Genomic DNA, 14,550 nt, shown 5'->3' with positions numbered 1-14,550 from the left:
GAGGTATAGCCTATCGACATCACTACAGGGGTGCAGAGCATGATTGATGGTCATCGTTTTCCTGGTCTTACGATCTAGCGTCTCTAGCTCTGCCTGGGTCCAGTCTATTATTCCTGCAGTGTATCTGATAACAGGTATAGCCCAGGTTTTTATGCTTGTATGGTGTTCCCGCCATTGAGTTTGGACAAAGTAGATGCCTCACCCAACCTATCTATTAAGTCACAATCATAATTCTTCCTTTCTAGTTAAAAACCAAAAAACCAAAACAGAACCATGGAGGAAGCATGAGAACTGCAGATACTATAGTTTATTATCCATCTCTTTTTTAGCTGATTAAATACATTTGCAAATTATGAAAATGTTGATATTAGGGCTCCCTTTTGATTATTAAAGGAAGGCAGCTTACTAGTTGATAAACACATTTTAACAAACATGGTCTAAGTAAAAGCTATATTTAACTCCTCCCCCCATCTATTAAAGGAACACACTGTTGTATTCTATGTAGGAGTCTTTTATGTTTTGTGATTTTAGAAGTTTGTCCCAGTGGCGATCCTGTAGAGAGTGTGGGGAGTGGAGTCAAAATGAAAAGGGAGGAGAAAGAGAAGGAGAAAATGGAGTTGTTTCTGAATAAAGTCTTAGTTAAACTAAGTTAAGACTACTTCATGTTTATGAGGGAAGCAGCTATAAAATGCACTAGAACCAAAATAAAGAAGCAAACAAATATGCCAATTCAGCCAGTGAAAGGTGGAACACTGTATTTCATTCACTGAATTAGAATGGAGGGAGGAATCCTCTGCACCAGAGCATGTAAACATAGGATTGTTACAGAATTGTCTGAATTTATTGCAGCTCAATGTTGATCCAAGTTTTATTTTAAGAGAAGAGAGGAAGAAAACAAATCTGCAACTAAGTTTATTAAAATTTCGACTGAATTCTGCCCTTTGTTGGAGTACTTATACAACCCTTCTGCTAAGGATACCATTATCAAGGTATTTCCATATGTAAATGAGTGTAACTGTTTCCATAATACCCATACAGGAAACTATGACACAGAAAGGGTGCATGACTTTACCTGGGCTGCTCAGACAATCAGTAAGACAGCTAGGAACAAAACTTGGGGCTTAGCTCCCCATGCTGTCTGAATAATATCTTATGGGACAACAGGAGCCAGACCTACTCTGTTATTCCCACGGTCAAAGACAGAGTAGTACTGGCCAATAAAAACATCTCCCAGAATCCAAAGTGGTCCAGATGGGGTTTGCATGTCTAGGCCTTGGAAGCCGCTGCTGCACAGTGCCATCCCGTCGCTATTGCCCTAATAGGAAGAGGAATGGAAGATGTGAAAGCAATAGTAACAGATGAGAATAAATCATGCCCAGTCCAATATGCCAGCTTTTTCTCAAAAAATTTTCATCAATAGAACTAAAAATACTTTACTACTGGTTGTCCTATTTTTAAAAGGTCTTTAAATATCCACTTTTAAAAGTACATATTTTAAAAAGGCTAATAAATTGAGACACTGAGAACATTTTCACACATGTCGCTTAGAACACCACCTTTTTCTCTGGCAGGGCTCTTTGTGCTTATCACCTGTGCATAAGTGATAAGCAGAAACTCAGAGCAGGTGAAGCTTTCCCCCATGCAAATGGCATCTGTGCTGATGTCGTCCACGTATGCCTAGATGCCATTTGCATGCAGATGCTGTGTGTGGGCTGCTGGGAGCAGCACAGCAGCCACACAGCTTTTCATACTGACAGCACAGTGGTGGAGGAGCAAGGGGCAGGTAAGACCCGCCTTCCTCCTTTTAAAACTACTGTTTCCCATCCCCGACCCACCCCCACCGTGATGATTCAGCTGGGGCAGCTTGAATCGTTTTGGGTCCTCTGTACTGAGGTCCTGAAATGCTTCGTGCACATCTCTAAAACTTTTCCCTGTGAGTTTCCCCCCTGCCACGTTGCTTGTAATTTATAATACTGCTCATGCTAGAGGGACAATTAAACAAATGATATCGGCTGTTGGTTGATAGGATACTATCCTTAGTCTATTTAGTTTGCTCACTGCTGGTTTTGGGGTTGAGCTTTTCCTAACCCAAGTTTGTTAAGTTCTTATGTAGTATTCAAACAGAGTAATTCCAAGCAGACACAGACACCAGTAGAGTATAGGGTTGCCAGCTAGGGACCTTTATAGAGGATATGCAACTATTTGGGGGATCAAACAACTTTTTTGGCATTAGGAGAGAAAGTGACTATTTGGGGGACCAAACAACTTTTTCTTTTCTTTTTCTTTTGTTATGGTATCCAAAGTTTGGGGGTGGGGGTGGATTTCGTTGGCTCAGAAAACTTTGCTCTCATGAGCAGCTTCTCTTCCTCTGTCCCCTTCTCTGGCCGGCATCCTACTGACCATCCATGGGGAATCCTGAGGGGAGGTTCTGCTTCAGTGGCAGATTGCAGAGCCACATGATGCATGTGCATGGATTAGTAGACCTGGCAGGTACAGCTTGCTTCCTTAATGTGGCGGTGAGAAGTTAGCAGTTAGCTAATTAACTTTACTCAGTTAGCAGTTACCCCTGCTAACTGAGTAAAAGACACCTTTTCAAGTGGTGAATCTCTTCTATTTATCATGGGGAGAACAACTGGCCCTGTCCAACAACAGCACAGTAGCATTCCTTCGGTGATTGATGCTGGTGTTACCTTGTGTTTCTTTTTGGATTGTGAACCCTTTGGAGACTGGGGAGCATCTTATTATTTCTAAAATACCATCATTGTGAAACCTTCTGTTCGAAAGCAGTATATAAATGCTTGTGGTTGTAGAGAAGAACAAACAAGTGGAAGGCCATGCACGCAAGCAATCATGCAAAGAGGCTGGCTTGGTAGCTAGCTGGCTGCCCTCCCTCGAGGCAAGAGGTGAAGTTGCTGGCCTGGCTGGGGAGAGCAGGCTAGGTGACCCGTGAGGGAGGAGGACAGTGTGCGTAGTAAACCTGAGCAGGAGATGAATTTAGATTAAAAAACAGGGGCCTTGAGAACTCTGTCTTTACATAGACAGCAGACACAGCTCACCTGGTCACAACAATGGTGAGTTGTATTTATTCTCAAATTATCTAATTTTTTATCAAAATATGCATATATAATACCAATAAACACATGCAAATTTTATGTAAAGTGGAGTCTTTTTGGAGACTTATTTTTGGTGACAAATGTCCTCTATTACGACTTTTTTGGCAATGGATATCGATTTTTGTAGGCATCTGGACCTGGCAACCGTAGTAGAATACTTAACAAAATGCTTTCATTGAATAACAAACACATTAAGTAAAGATGGCAGATACAACATCCTGGCAAGTTCAACATACTCTACTATAGAGTGAAACATAACTGCAGATTCACTAAACAATTCAAATATAATAAAATGAATGTGCATCCAATTAAAAATTTCTTACAATTTATAAGTACAGAAGTGCTTTTTCTGTGGCTAGGTTTAATGTTATGTCATCAAGTATTTTGAAGGAAGTTTTAAATGTATCACAGTGTCCTAAATGTTCTGTTCATGTGACTTGGGTGAGATCAAATCCCTGGCTTATATTCTTTTTTACTGTACACTTTATTTGGATGTAAGGGAGAATTTGCTGCTCCTGTTTATTAGAATATTTCCCAGGAGATCCAGTGAGTATTTACTTACTGTCTGCATAAATAGGGCTAATTCTTCTGTTATGCTGCCCGTGGCATAACTTTTAAATCTTGTGATTAAGGCTAGATCTGTATTAATGGGAGCTGATTGATACCTGTTCTGGAGTTGTGATTTTGGGGACAGTGGGTATGTCAATGAATTAATAAAATCCAATGACTGAACTGACCACCTCAACTTCCACAACTGCCTTGTGGAAGGGCCACCCCAATTGCGATTCATTTTATTTCATTTTTTTCTTGGAAGTTGCTGTGAAGTTTCTTGCTTTGACCTCTAGATCCCACTGCCTCTATATGAATTTATCTGAATCCGAGTCATTAACAACAGCTGAGTTTCTTAATGTGGAAATGATTATTCATAAAACAGAAATGCTCACACACATCTTTATCCCACACAGAGCTAAAATAGCTCCTACACTTCTTCCTAAATGACAGAAGTGAGAAGACAAGGATCTTTGAGATGGTACTTACCATGATGAGGGTGTAGGCCTCTGGGGTAAGAGTATAAGGAATCCCATTGATTGTAAAAGTAACATCAGGCATCACATTCAGGTTGTTGCATTCCACAGCATACTGTAGAAAAACATACTGTATTTGCAATTGAACAAATAAGATTTTTCAGCCAAAACAAGCAAACAAAGCTTGCACATGGAAAGTCTGGAAATAGGATCTTGGGGAGCAATGGCAGCATCCTTTCTCATCACTTTGGGACATTTAGAGATGTACACATTTAAAGGTATTGTCTCATATGCCCAAATCTGGAAGAATCCCACAGGGAAAGTAGCTTGCGGGAAATAAATTGGATCAGAAAAATAACTGGCAGGGAAATAGCACTTAGCAATAGCAATAGCACTTACATTTATATACCGCTTTATAGCTGGAGCTCTCTAAGCAGTTTACAATGATTTAGCATATTGCCCCCAACATTCTGGGTACTCATTTTACCGACCTCGGAAGGATGGAAGGCTGAGTCAACCTTGAGCCCCTGGTCAGGATAGAACTTGTAACCTTCTGGTTACAGGGCAGCAGTTTTACCACTGCGCCACCAGGGGTTAAGAGTTAAGCACCCTTTTCTCCCCCTCCACTGCTCACCTTTTTGCTCAATGCGGCTCCCTTTCAAAGTTGCTTTCATGCTTAAAAATGGTGCTGGGGTGTGTGATATGTAGTTTGTCCCACAATAGCCACCTGCCTTTTAAAAACAAACAAAATCTGGAAACTCTGCCTCTAACACACTAGGGACTGAAAGTTGTGGGCCAAGTACAGTAGACAGAGCACAAAAACTAGAACCTTATAAGAGGACCAGGAAGATTTACAGCCAGGAAATAAAAAGGATAAAATGGGAGTGCCAAGAAGAAAGCATGTCCCAGATCAATACTGATTCAGATGGCCTGTTTGCAAGAAAGAATTCCTGCTAGTGAACCTACCTCTCCATCCATAGGTACTGCCCCAATTAATTTCTGCATCTCCTTTATGTGCTCAGAAGGACCTGTGATAAGAGAGGTCCCTGTGTCCACTATAGCTTGGCATCCTTCTGCACAGAATTGAACTGTACCACCAACCTGGATACTGGAAAGGAAGAAAATGCACTGGAATCAAGGCTGATCCATCCATGGTGAATGGGTATGTGTGTGGAGCAATGTTCCCTCAAAGGCATGCATGTGTGCACACACTCAAGTTTTTTGATGTACTTTCAGTTCATTTTAGATCCTGCTCAGGTTGAATCAGGAAAGCCCCACTCTGAATTCACATGCGCACACACTGCCTTGATACTGCTGCCCAGAACAAAACTTATTCTGCACATCGATGAAAAAAATTAGAACGAACACTGGTGTGGAGCAAAGCTGGTCTATGGGAGGAGAGCTGGTCTTGTGGTAGCAAGCATGAATTGTCTCCTTTGCTAAGCAGGGTCAATCCTAGTTTGCACTTGAATGGAAGGCTACATGTGAGCACTGTAACATATTCCCCTAAGGGGATGGGGCCGCTCTGGGAAGAGCAAGAAGGTCCCAGATTCTCTCCCTGGCATCTCCAAGATAGGGCTGAGAGAGTCTCCTGACTATAACCTTGGAGAAGCTGCTGCCAGTCTGTGTGGACAGTAATGAGCTAGATGAACAAATGGTCTGACTTGGTATAAGGCAGTTTCCTATGTGTATTTGTTGTTGTTGACATAGTTTGTTGTTTTGTTTTGCTGCCTCAGATGAATTAAAATGTTGTACCACCAGCCTCACCTTATCATATGCTGAGCTGACCAGGATACTCTTTTCATTTTAATGTTCGTCACTTTTTAAGAATTCCTCTCCTGTGCCCTGTGATTATGCCTGGGTAGCTGGTAGAGAGATCAGAACTCTCCAGTTAGTGTCCCATGGAATGTGGGAAAATGTATTATTGATACTGGTTATTGCTTTCTCTTCACAGACCTTCCAACCGTTGTCACTTCAGAGAGTTCTCAAAACAAGATACTTACTTATCCAGCTGGATCTGCCAGTATCCCTGTTTAGTGACTGGAACCCAGTTGAGGTTGCCACTGAAATGGGAGGGATCAAAGCCACCAAAAATCAGTTCCCCTCCTACAGAGGAGTCTGCGTTCCTAGAAAGAAAAAAATTAGGATTTCATTTTCAGGCATATTTTAAATAGCCACCATGACGTAGTGTTTTGGTCTCCACTTTCACTGACTTCGGTTAAAGCAGGAGCTGGTCTGGAAGGAAGAGTTGGTGTGTGGAGTCATATTCACATACCTGCTCATGTAAACAGAGAATATGGGCAAGTCCACCAGATCTTGGGCCATCATATTATCAAAGACTGGAGTGACTCCATCCACTGCCAGGGATGGATAGGCTAGACCAAGAATCCCATCAAATTCAGCATCCAAAAAGGTGTTGCCAGGCTCACTGACACTCTCTGCAAACTGCTGATTGGCTACCGTGATTCCTTCAACCTGAAGGATAGAAATCCCACACATTAATTCTGATCCCAGTTATGCAAGTAGATAGTTATGGTGCCACCTCAAGTGAAAAATACACAGAAAGAAAAGCATCTGACCAGGACTGGCCTGCTAATGAGGCAGGGGATTGGTGGGGGTCACCAAAGCTCTGTACCCACCAGCCACCTTCACCACCCTGTTTCCTCCACCCCAGATCCTCGGCATCCCTGATCAGATGTGGCATCCCCCCACATCCAATGGTGGTGTGCCAGCTCCTTCTCCTCTCCTGCTCTCCTCCTCCTCCTCTTCCTCCTCCACATTTTACAAAGGTAAATAAAGCAGAAGGAAGTGTGGAGGAGGAGAGTAAAGTGTCAGTAAGCTGGGACATATCTCAGATCTTTTCAGGCACATCAGCTCCCCATATTTGCCACCTGAGAATATGGTGGAGAAAATGGGAGGGGGGCATTTTAGATATGAGATAATATGACATAGAAAATGGGAGAGGCATTTTAGATCATCACTAAAGGTGTTGAGTAGTATAAAATAAATAATTGGGTTTTCCACTCACAGTCACTTGATCCGTCCCAATTAGTCCTGTCAAGCTTCCGGTACCATATTGAATGGAAAAAGAAGTCCCCACTTCACTGTAGGTGCTGGAATCTATAGGGTGGAATCTGGAATGTGCAGCTATAATTTTTTTTAAAAGGTTTCGTTAGTCAGAATCTTGTGTGAAATGTGGCATCTCCCTATATTTATTTCATTTTTAAAAAATGTATATTAAAACAAAAAACAAAATTGAAAATTGGACACACAGCAAGACAACAGCAGCAACTGTTTGTGTGTGCCCCTTGGATTGTGTGTGCCTCTTGTAGGAGGATATTCTGCACTATTGCTACAAACATTTATATACCACTTATTAACAAAAGTTCTCAAAGCAGTTTAATAAAAATAAATAATAAATAAGGTGGTTCCCTGCCCCCAAAGGGCTCGCAGTCTAAAAGAAACACAAGGTAAAAACCAGCAATAGCCACTGGTGGGATGCTTTGTTGGGGGGTGAGTTGGACCAGTTGCTCCCCACCTGCTAAATTTAAGAGAACTGCCACTTTAAAAAGATGCCTCTTTATTCAGTTCTACAGTGCTGGGGCTGTGATAGGAAAGGCCCTGTTTCTCGTGAAGGCTAATCTAGCCATCACACAAGATGACATCTAAAGCAGATTCTCATTTGTAGATCTTAAATGCTGAGGAGACATTCCCTGAAGAGACATTCCCAGGCCATGGTTTAATGGCCTGGGAGTTATTCGCACTCGGCTTCAGGCTTCGGGGGACTTTGAGGTAAGTTTGGCTGGTGGGTGAACACACACATTGTCTTCTGAAGGCGATTCGGAGCAGAAGCCCTGAGTGTAAAGCCTCCTGGAGGATATTCGGACCTCCGACATGAAGCCTTGTAGCCCAGTCCTGTGCATGCTTAAGTAAATTTCACTGTTTTAAACGAGGCTTGTTTCCAAGGAAGTATACACAGGATGAGTCATATTGTTCATATGGTAGCTGCAATTAGTATTATGCTTGACACTACAGTCAGAGCTGATTCACACATGCATGTATATCATTTGCTCTTATTATATGAACTGCCTTCATTGAAAACTATTATGTCTGAGATGAAATTAAGTTATATACCCAAGTTGTGTCTTAAGCATTTGTTCCACAATGGGCAATTCACACAAGAAAGTCATTGCAGGCAGCCATGAAGTGGAAGTATATGTGGGAACGCACCATGCAGAGTGGTGCTTGCCTTAAGTCATACCATCTTACTCAGTCACATACAAGTTTACTCAGAAGTAAGTTGCACAGTTTACAATGGAGTTTATATCCAAGTGGGAGGAGAGCTGGTCTTGTTGTAGCAAATATGAATTGCCCCCTTTGCTAAGCAGGATCTACCCTGGTTTGCATTTGAATGGGAGACATGTATGAGAACTATAAGATATTCCCTTCAAGGGATGGGGCCGCTCTGAGAAGAGCATCTGAATTCCCCCCTGGTATCTCCAAAATAGGGCGGAGAGAGAGAGAGACTCCTGCCTGCAACCTCGGAGAAGCCTCTGCCAGTCTGTGTAGACAATCCTGAGCTAGATGGATGAATGGTCTGACTCAGTATAAGGCAGCTTCCTATGTTCCTAAGTGTGCACAGGATTGCTTCCTTAGACAATTACTCCAAGGCTTCACTTATACAATAATGTTTGATCTGAAAAATCACCCAAATATATTTTCCTATCAATTATGCATAGTGAAGTTGTTTTCCAAATGTACTCGTCTTTCACCATTTATTATCACAAATGCACCCCCATGTGGTGAGATCAATATCACACCCAAAAAGAACAAATGATCTTGCAACTACTTTATTTCTGCATATGTTTTTGTGAACTATAATCCACTTCATCAGATGCGTGAAGAATCATCCTCCGTTGGCAGGGGTGTGTGCCAACTGAGGCACACACACACATGCACATATACAGAGGAAGAACTGAGAAAGAAGAGAAGTGGAAATGGGTGATAATAATACAGTCCCCTTGAGTGAGCTAAGTTATTTCTATATGTAGTGAGATAAGAAAGCCTGTTCTTTGTTCAAGCCAAAACAAATAGACCTCCTGGTACATTCCAGTTCAGCAGCTTCCCCCTGGTCTGGAGTCTGCCTTTGAAGTTCCTTTGTTGTGAAATGGTGACCAAAAGGGAGAGGCAACTGAGAAACTGCCAAACTAGAATGTATCCGGAAGTTTGATTCTGGCTTGATTCTTGTTTGAACTCTAGCCATTTTGGAAGTGGCTAAAAACTAGGTGTGCGGCAAAGGTTGACACCCTAAAATGTGGGAGAAGAAATAAGATAAACATTAGATCAGGGCTGGACAACTTCGATTCTCCAGCTGTTGTTTGAATTGGACTGTAACTCCCATTATCCCTAACTATTGGCCACTGTTGGCCACATTGGCCAACTATTAGCTGGCGCAGAAGGGAGCTGTAGATCAACAACTGCTGGAGGACCAAGTTTCATAGCCCTGCATTAGATTTCCCTAGCAAATATTCTCTTCTCATGATATAACAGTAACATCCTGTAATCATATTACATTTTGGCCAGGTTGCTGGATACAGACCAACTGAATGCCAGTTCTGATCACAAGAGAGGAACGTGTAAACCAACCAGCTGGGGAAAATATATTTTAATCCACATTTTTGATTGAATAAGGTATAGATTTTACCCTAAAGCCACCATATAGAGGCCACTTTCAGTCATTTTGCATGGCAACTGTACTGTGTGATAAGTCCAGAAAATGCCATTGCAAATGAAGATAAATAAAGATCTGTGACTGGCACGGGGGAAACTGACCATTCTGGATGATGAATGATTACACAAGAACATCTTACTGTAGTCACTCAGAGCTTTTTGAAGTGACTTCTATCATGGTTACCATAATATAAAATCCAGACCTAACTTATACATGCTGCTGGTGGTGGTGATGATGATGATGATTACTTTGTATGCGAGGAGCCCAATTGCTGCCTGAGTCACAATGTTTCCAGGAGATAAGCCCCATTGATTATTTTACAACATTAATAAATGTATGTGTTTTATCCATCCATCAATAGCACTGCATTCATACCACAAGCTTTGCTGACACAGTAAACAGATGGAACCCAGAGGTTGGCGGAACCAGTATCAAAGAGCACGGTGAAATTCTGAGGAGGAGTCCCAATAGAGATCTGTCCAAAATATTCCACCTAAGAGAAATGAAGCAACAGTGTGTCTTTTCTGTAGATTATGATAGAGAAATGCTTAGCAAAGCCACACAAAGCAAGAAGTATTCCCAAATGGAATGAATATGTTGCATGTTTGTATTATGCACCTTTTTGCAGATAAAGCTAAGGGCATTCCCAAAGGGTAAATAAATGGACTTTAATTTTAGCATTATAGACTGTGTTCTCACAATTATGGTGATCCTGGTTAAAGAGGATAGATAACTGGGACCAGATCCTAGTCATCTATCCCGGTTTGGTTAATGTGGTTTAATCATAGCAATTTGACCAAGATTTCCTGGGAAACCTGTGTTCTCACAATCCGCAGGGCTCAGCAATCCTGGTTAACTTTTTAACCAGATTCGCCATGATTGTGAAAATCCAGCCATACTTAAACTAGTCTTGATCCAGCAGTAGTATCGTTCCTTACATTCCAACTACAATATTTTCATGATGGAAATATCTGATTCTTTTCTCAGCTAGCACATCTATTGATAATGTAATTGTTATATGTGATGTGGCTTGGGTCACACCTATTGGACAGAGTATGACCTCACTCATAACTTCTTTACAGAACCCCTGATCACACAATTTGTGCAATTTTTTTTAGTTTCTCATTTTGTGCTTCTGCAGTGACCTACTACAGTGGAGGAGAACTCACCCAATGCTAAATTTTGGGAAAGGGTTGAACAGCAGCAAGGATTTTTCTTCCTCCTATTCTGCTTCTTGCTAGCTATATACTCCCTACAAAACAAAGCCACAGCTGGAGCACTCATGTGCAGTGCCATAACTAACTATTCCTAATAATTTGGATGAGTGTCCATTGTTCAAAGATACACAATATATATCCAACTGTCAGCACATGTGTTACAAAGGGGTGTTATGATTTGAGTGGCTGCCATCTTGAAACAACATGACAGACAGACTGGCTAAAAAAGAACGACCCATGAACTCTGTCAGGGTCCTCTAGGGCCCCCTCTCACGTGCCATGAATTTGGTTTGCATCCAACTCAACTCCTGGGTTGCAAAGGGGTTTGCCTATGCTTTGAAACATTACAAATTTTGAATCACCTTCACTCTTCCAGTCCCACACTAAATCTACCACACAAAATACTGAACAAATGTTTATAGCACTTACATTTATATACCGCTCTATAGCCGAAGCTCTCTAAGCGGTTTACAATGATTTTAGCATATTGCCCCCAACATTCTGGGTACTGTATTTCTGGGTACTGTATATGCTGTATTTTGTTTTATTATCTGGTCATGGACCGTAATAAACTCTTCATTCACTAAACAAATGTTTGTAATTTTTCATAATTTATTGAACCAGCAGACATATTTCTGGTGAAGCATTTTAGTAAGAGTAAAATCTTTTTAGATCCAACATCTCCCTTGATGGATCCTGTTTATTGGTTGCCCCCACCCCCACCCCAGCCCGTACACATCACAGGAATTGGAGGAAGTTGTCTGTGGATCAAAATATGGTGGTGAAGTTCCTTTCATTATAGTCTAACTGCTCTCTCGCTCTTTCTCTCAGCCACATCCATGCAAAGGATAGGGGTTGCCTCAAACAATCTTTTCTCTCCACCACAAAATTAATATTAGTAGAAAACTCAGAGTATGGGTTGCATTAGATACATTAGCCTGTGTACTGCCTCTTCCAACCCTTGGGTCAAGAGTGTCAGGTTGGGTCAGAATTCTGACATTTTTGCCTGTCGGACTCAACATGGTGCACAGAACTAACATATATACATATACTGAATAAAGCCTTTTCTCTGATGCCAGCATTGCATTCCCAAGTGATTTATCAAAAAACAAAAAAAGCACCAGCAGTTTGCAGTGAAATAGCAGCTAAAATATCACACATTGCCATGTTATTTTTGTATCTGCAATGGCACGGTTGAATGTAGAGACAAAAGTCCTATTCATACATTATGTCCAATGCATGTACAGTCTGTATACAGTGCACACATGTACAGATCTTTATACATGTACAGTTCTTCATGTTACATTCAACACATGTACAATAGTAGCTTTTTCCATCTATACCCTGCACTTGAGGGGGCCTGTATCCAGATTCACTTTTAAAGTGAATGCATGTACAGTCACTCACACAAAGATATGTACATGTATACAGACAATCTGTATGCACATAAAGTGTTATGTCAGAACAGGGCTAGAGAATTTAGTACATTCATGTCCTTAATGCACAAATAATGCAGAGTTTGTTTCCTTTCTTGCTGCCACATTTGTCCCCCGCCCCATACTTATATATGTGCTTACATCAAAATAGTTAAGGAGGGGTTCATTGACTTCCTGGATCGCTGAGCAGTCCTGGGTGTATTGGATCATATCCAGTTTGTGGGTCTTCCAAAACTGAGACAGCTGCCCATGTTCCCTCAATGTTTTCCGCAAAGATTTGTGTTTCTTCAAGGGGACTCTGAGGGAAGTGGGGAGGAAGTGTATATTAAAGGCTGAATTATAAAACCAAGAAAAGCAGGTACTGCGAAGAAGTTCTAAAGTTGCCACCAATTTATAATTTGTATAGATTGTTTTGGGAGCTCTGTCTATTGTCCTATGATTTTGAGGGATTGAACCTCACAGCCCTGCCTTGAATCTGTGCAACTTTCATTGACCAAAAGAATAAAAAGGAAAGCCAAGAAAATGTGATTACCTTTTCAATCCACTGGCCAGCCAAACACAAAGGATCAGAAGAATCAACTGCTTCATCCTGTTGGTGCTGGTACTATGCTCTCCTCATCTGGTAACAACTGAATAAAAAGCTTTATTTGTACTTCTATCCACAAGCCCAGCCCAGCCATTGCGATAAAAATGAAGACAGAAAAATACAGTGTGAAAGCCACACCACTTAATGTCAACATGGCACCTTTCGAATATAAATTAATCATTGCTGGATACATGGACTCCATTCTGCTGACTATAGATTAGGCCGTTGGTGGTTTTTTGGTACTGAAACATGAAAAGGGTGGAAGCTGTGTATTCACGTACATACATATGTCTTGAATCACTTCACATGTGATATAGCATATGCCTGCTTATGAGTTTAAACAGGCATAAACATATGAGTTTACCTGTTGCTCCCTCTGTGTCTATGGAGATTCTAGGAACAAATGTGAATGAATCAATCCATATTATTAGGAGCCCCTGGTGGCGCAGTGGTAAAACTGCTGCCCTGTAACCAGAAGGTTGCAAGCTCAATCCTGACCAAGGGCTCAAGGTTGACTCAGCCTTCCATCCTTCTGAGGTCGGTAAAATGAGTACCCAGAATGTTGGGGGGCAATATGCTAAATCATTGTAAACTGCTTAGAGAGCTTCCAGCTATAGAGCGGTATATAAATGTAAGTGCTATTATTTAATAGGACCTTGTGTTTTTGCTACGGACAAATCCTAGCATGACTATCCTTCTAGAATAACTCCAGACCAAGGCACCCATGTTAAGCTGTACTGAAGAAGCATACTGTGCACCTTGCACAAAAGGCCCAGATCTTAGGCAAAGACTCTTGTCATTAGTGTTAGGGCTGCAGATCACATTTCTGCATTATACATGCATGTTTCTCATTTGTAACACACCAGTCACACCACACATCTCAAGATAGCACTTTTGTTAAATTTCCCAAGAATTCAGAGTGGAATATTTTATGCCTAATAAAAAATGATGGTCTTACATTATCATATTCCTCTGATTATAACTTCCCCCATATAGCACATTCATTAGTTATGTGGTTGCTATGTTGATGAGATTACATACATTCGGAGATCAAAAGGTAGTGCACACGGCCAAAACGTACCCAGCCTGGGGAGGGCTGAGGGGAAGGCAGGAGTCTTCCTGCCTTTTCCCACACAACTGGTGCCACTCCCAGGCTTCCCAGTGTCACACGCCCATATGACCAGCAAGGGGGCTGGGGGAAAGTAGCCTGCAGCCTCCCGAAGAGTGTGGCGCTCTTGCCACCCAACTCTATGGATGCTCAGGTTGCCGGCAGCCCAAATGTACCCCAGCACTAGGGAGTGGAGTAGAAGGGCGTGATCATTCCTTTCTTTCATCCAATTGGCCCAAGTACAAAATCTAGGCTATCCCAGTGCAGAGTGCAGAGTTTGGTGCTCCACACGACCAGCCCTACCCAGGTAGAGCTCTGCAAGCCCAGGTGGGGC

General features: G+C 41.8%; 1 protein-coding gene across 1 annotated transcript; it reads right to left on the bottom strand.

The window, feature by feature from the left end:
- Positions 1 to 1,150: 1,150 nt before the first annotated feature.
- On the bottom strand, positions 1,151 to 13,110 carry CTSE (cathepsin E). The gene is made up of 9 exons (XM_053247994.1): positions 13,055 to 13,110; positions 12,664 to 12,820; positions 10,245 to 10,362; positions 7,167 to 7,285; positions 6,414 to 6,613; positions 6,142 to 6,264; positions 5,105 to 5,246; positions 4,152 to 4,253; positions 1,151 to 1,315 (listed from the first exon to the last, which is right to left on the bottom strand). The coding sequence occupies exons 1-9, from the start codon at positions 13,108 to 13,110 to the stop codon at positions 1,151 to 1,153; spliced, it is 1,182 nt and encodes a 393-aa protein (XP_053103969.1).
- Positions 13,111 to 14,550: the final 1,440 nt, after the last annotated feature.

Source organism: Hemicordylus capensis, chromosome 4 (assembly GCF_027244095.1).
Source record: "Hemicordylus capensis ecotype Gifberg chromosome 4, rHemCap1.1.pri, whole genome shotgun sequence".
NCBI lineage: Eukaryota > Metazoa > Chordata > Lepidosauria > Squamata > Cordylidae > Hemicordylus > Hemicordylus capensis.
The sequence above is the reverse complement of the archived record's forward strand: the minus strand, read 5'-3'. Positions and strand labels throughout refer to the sequence as shown.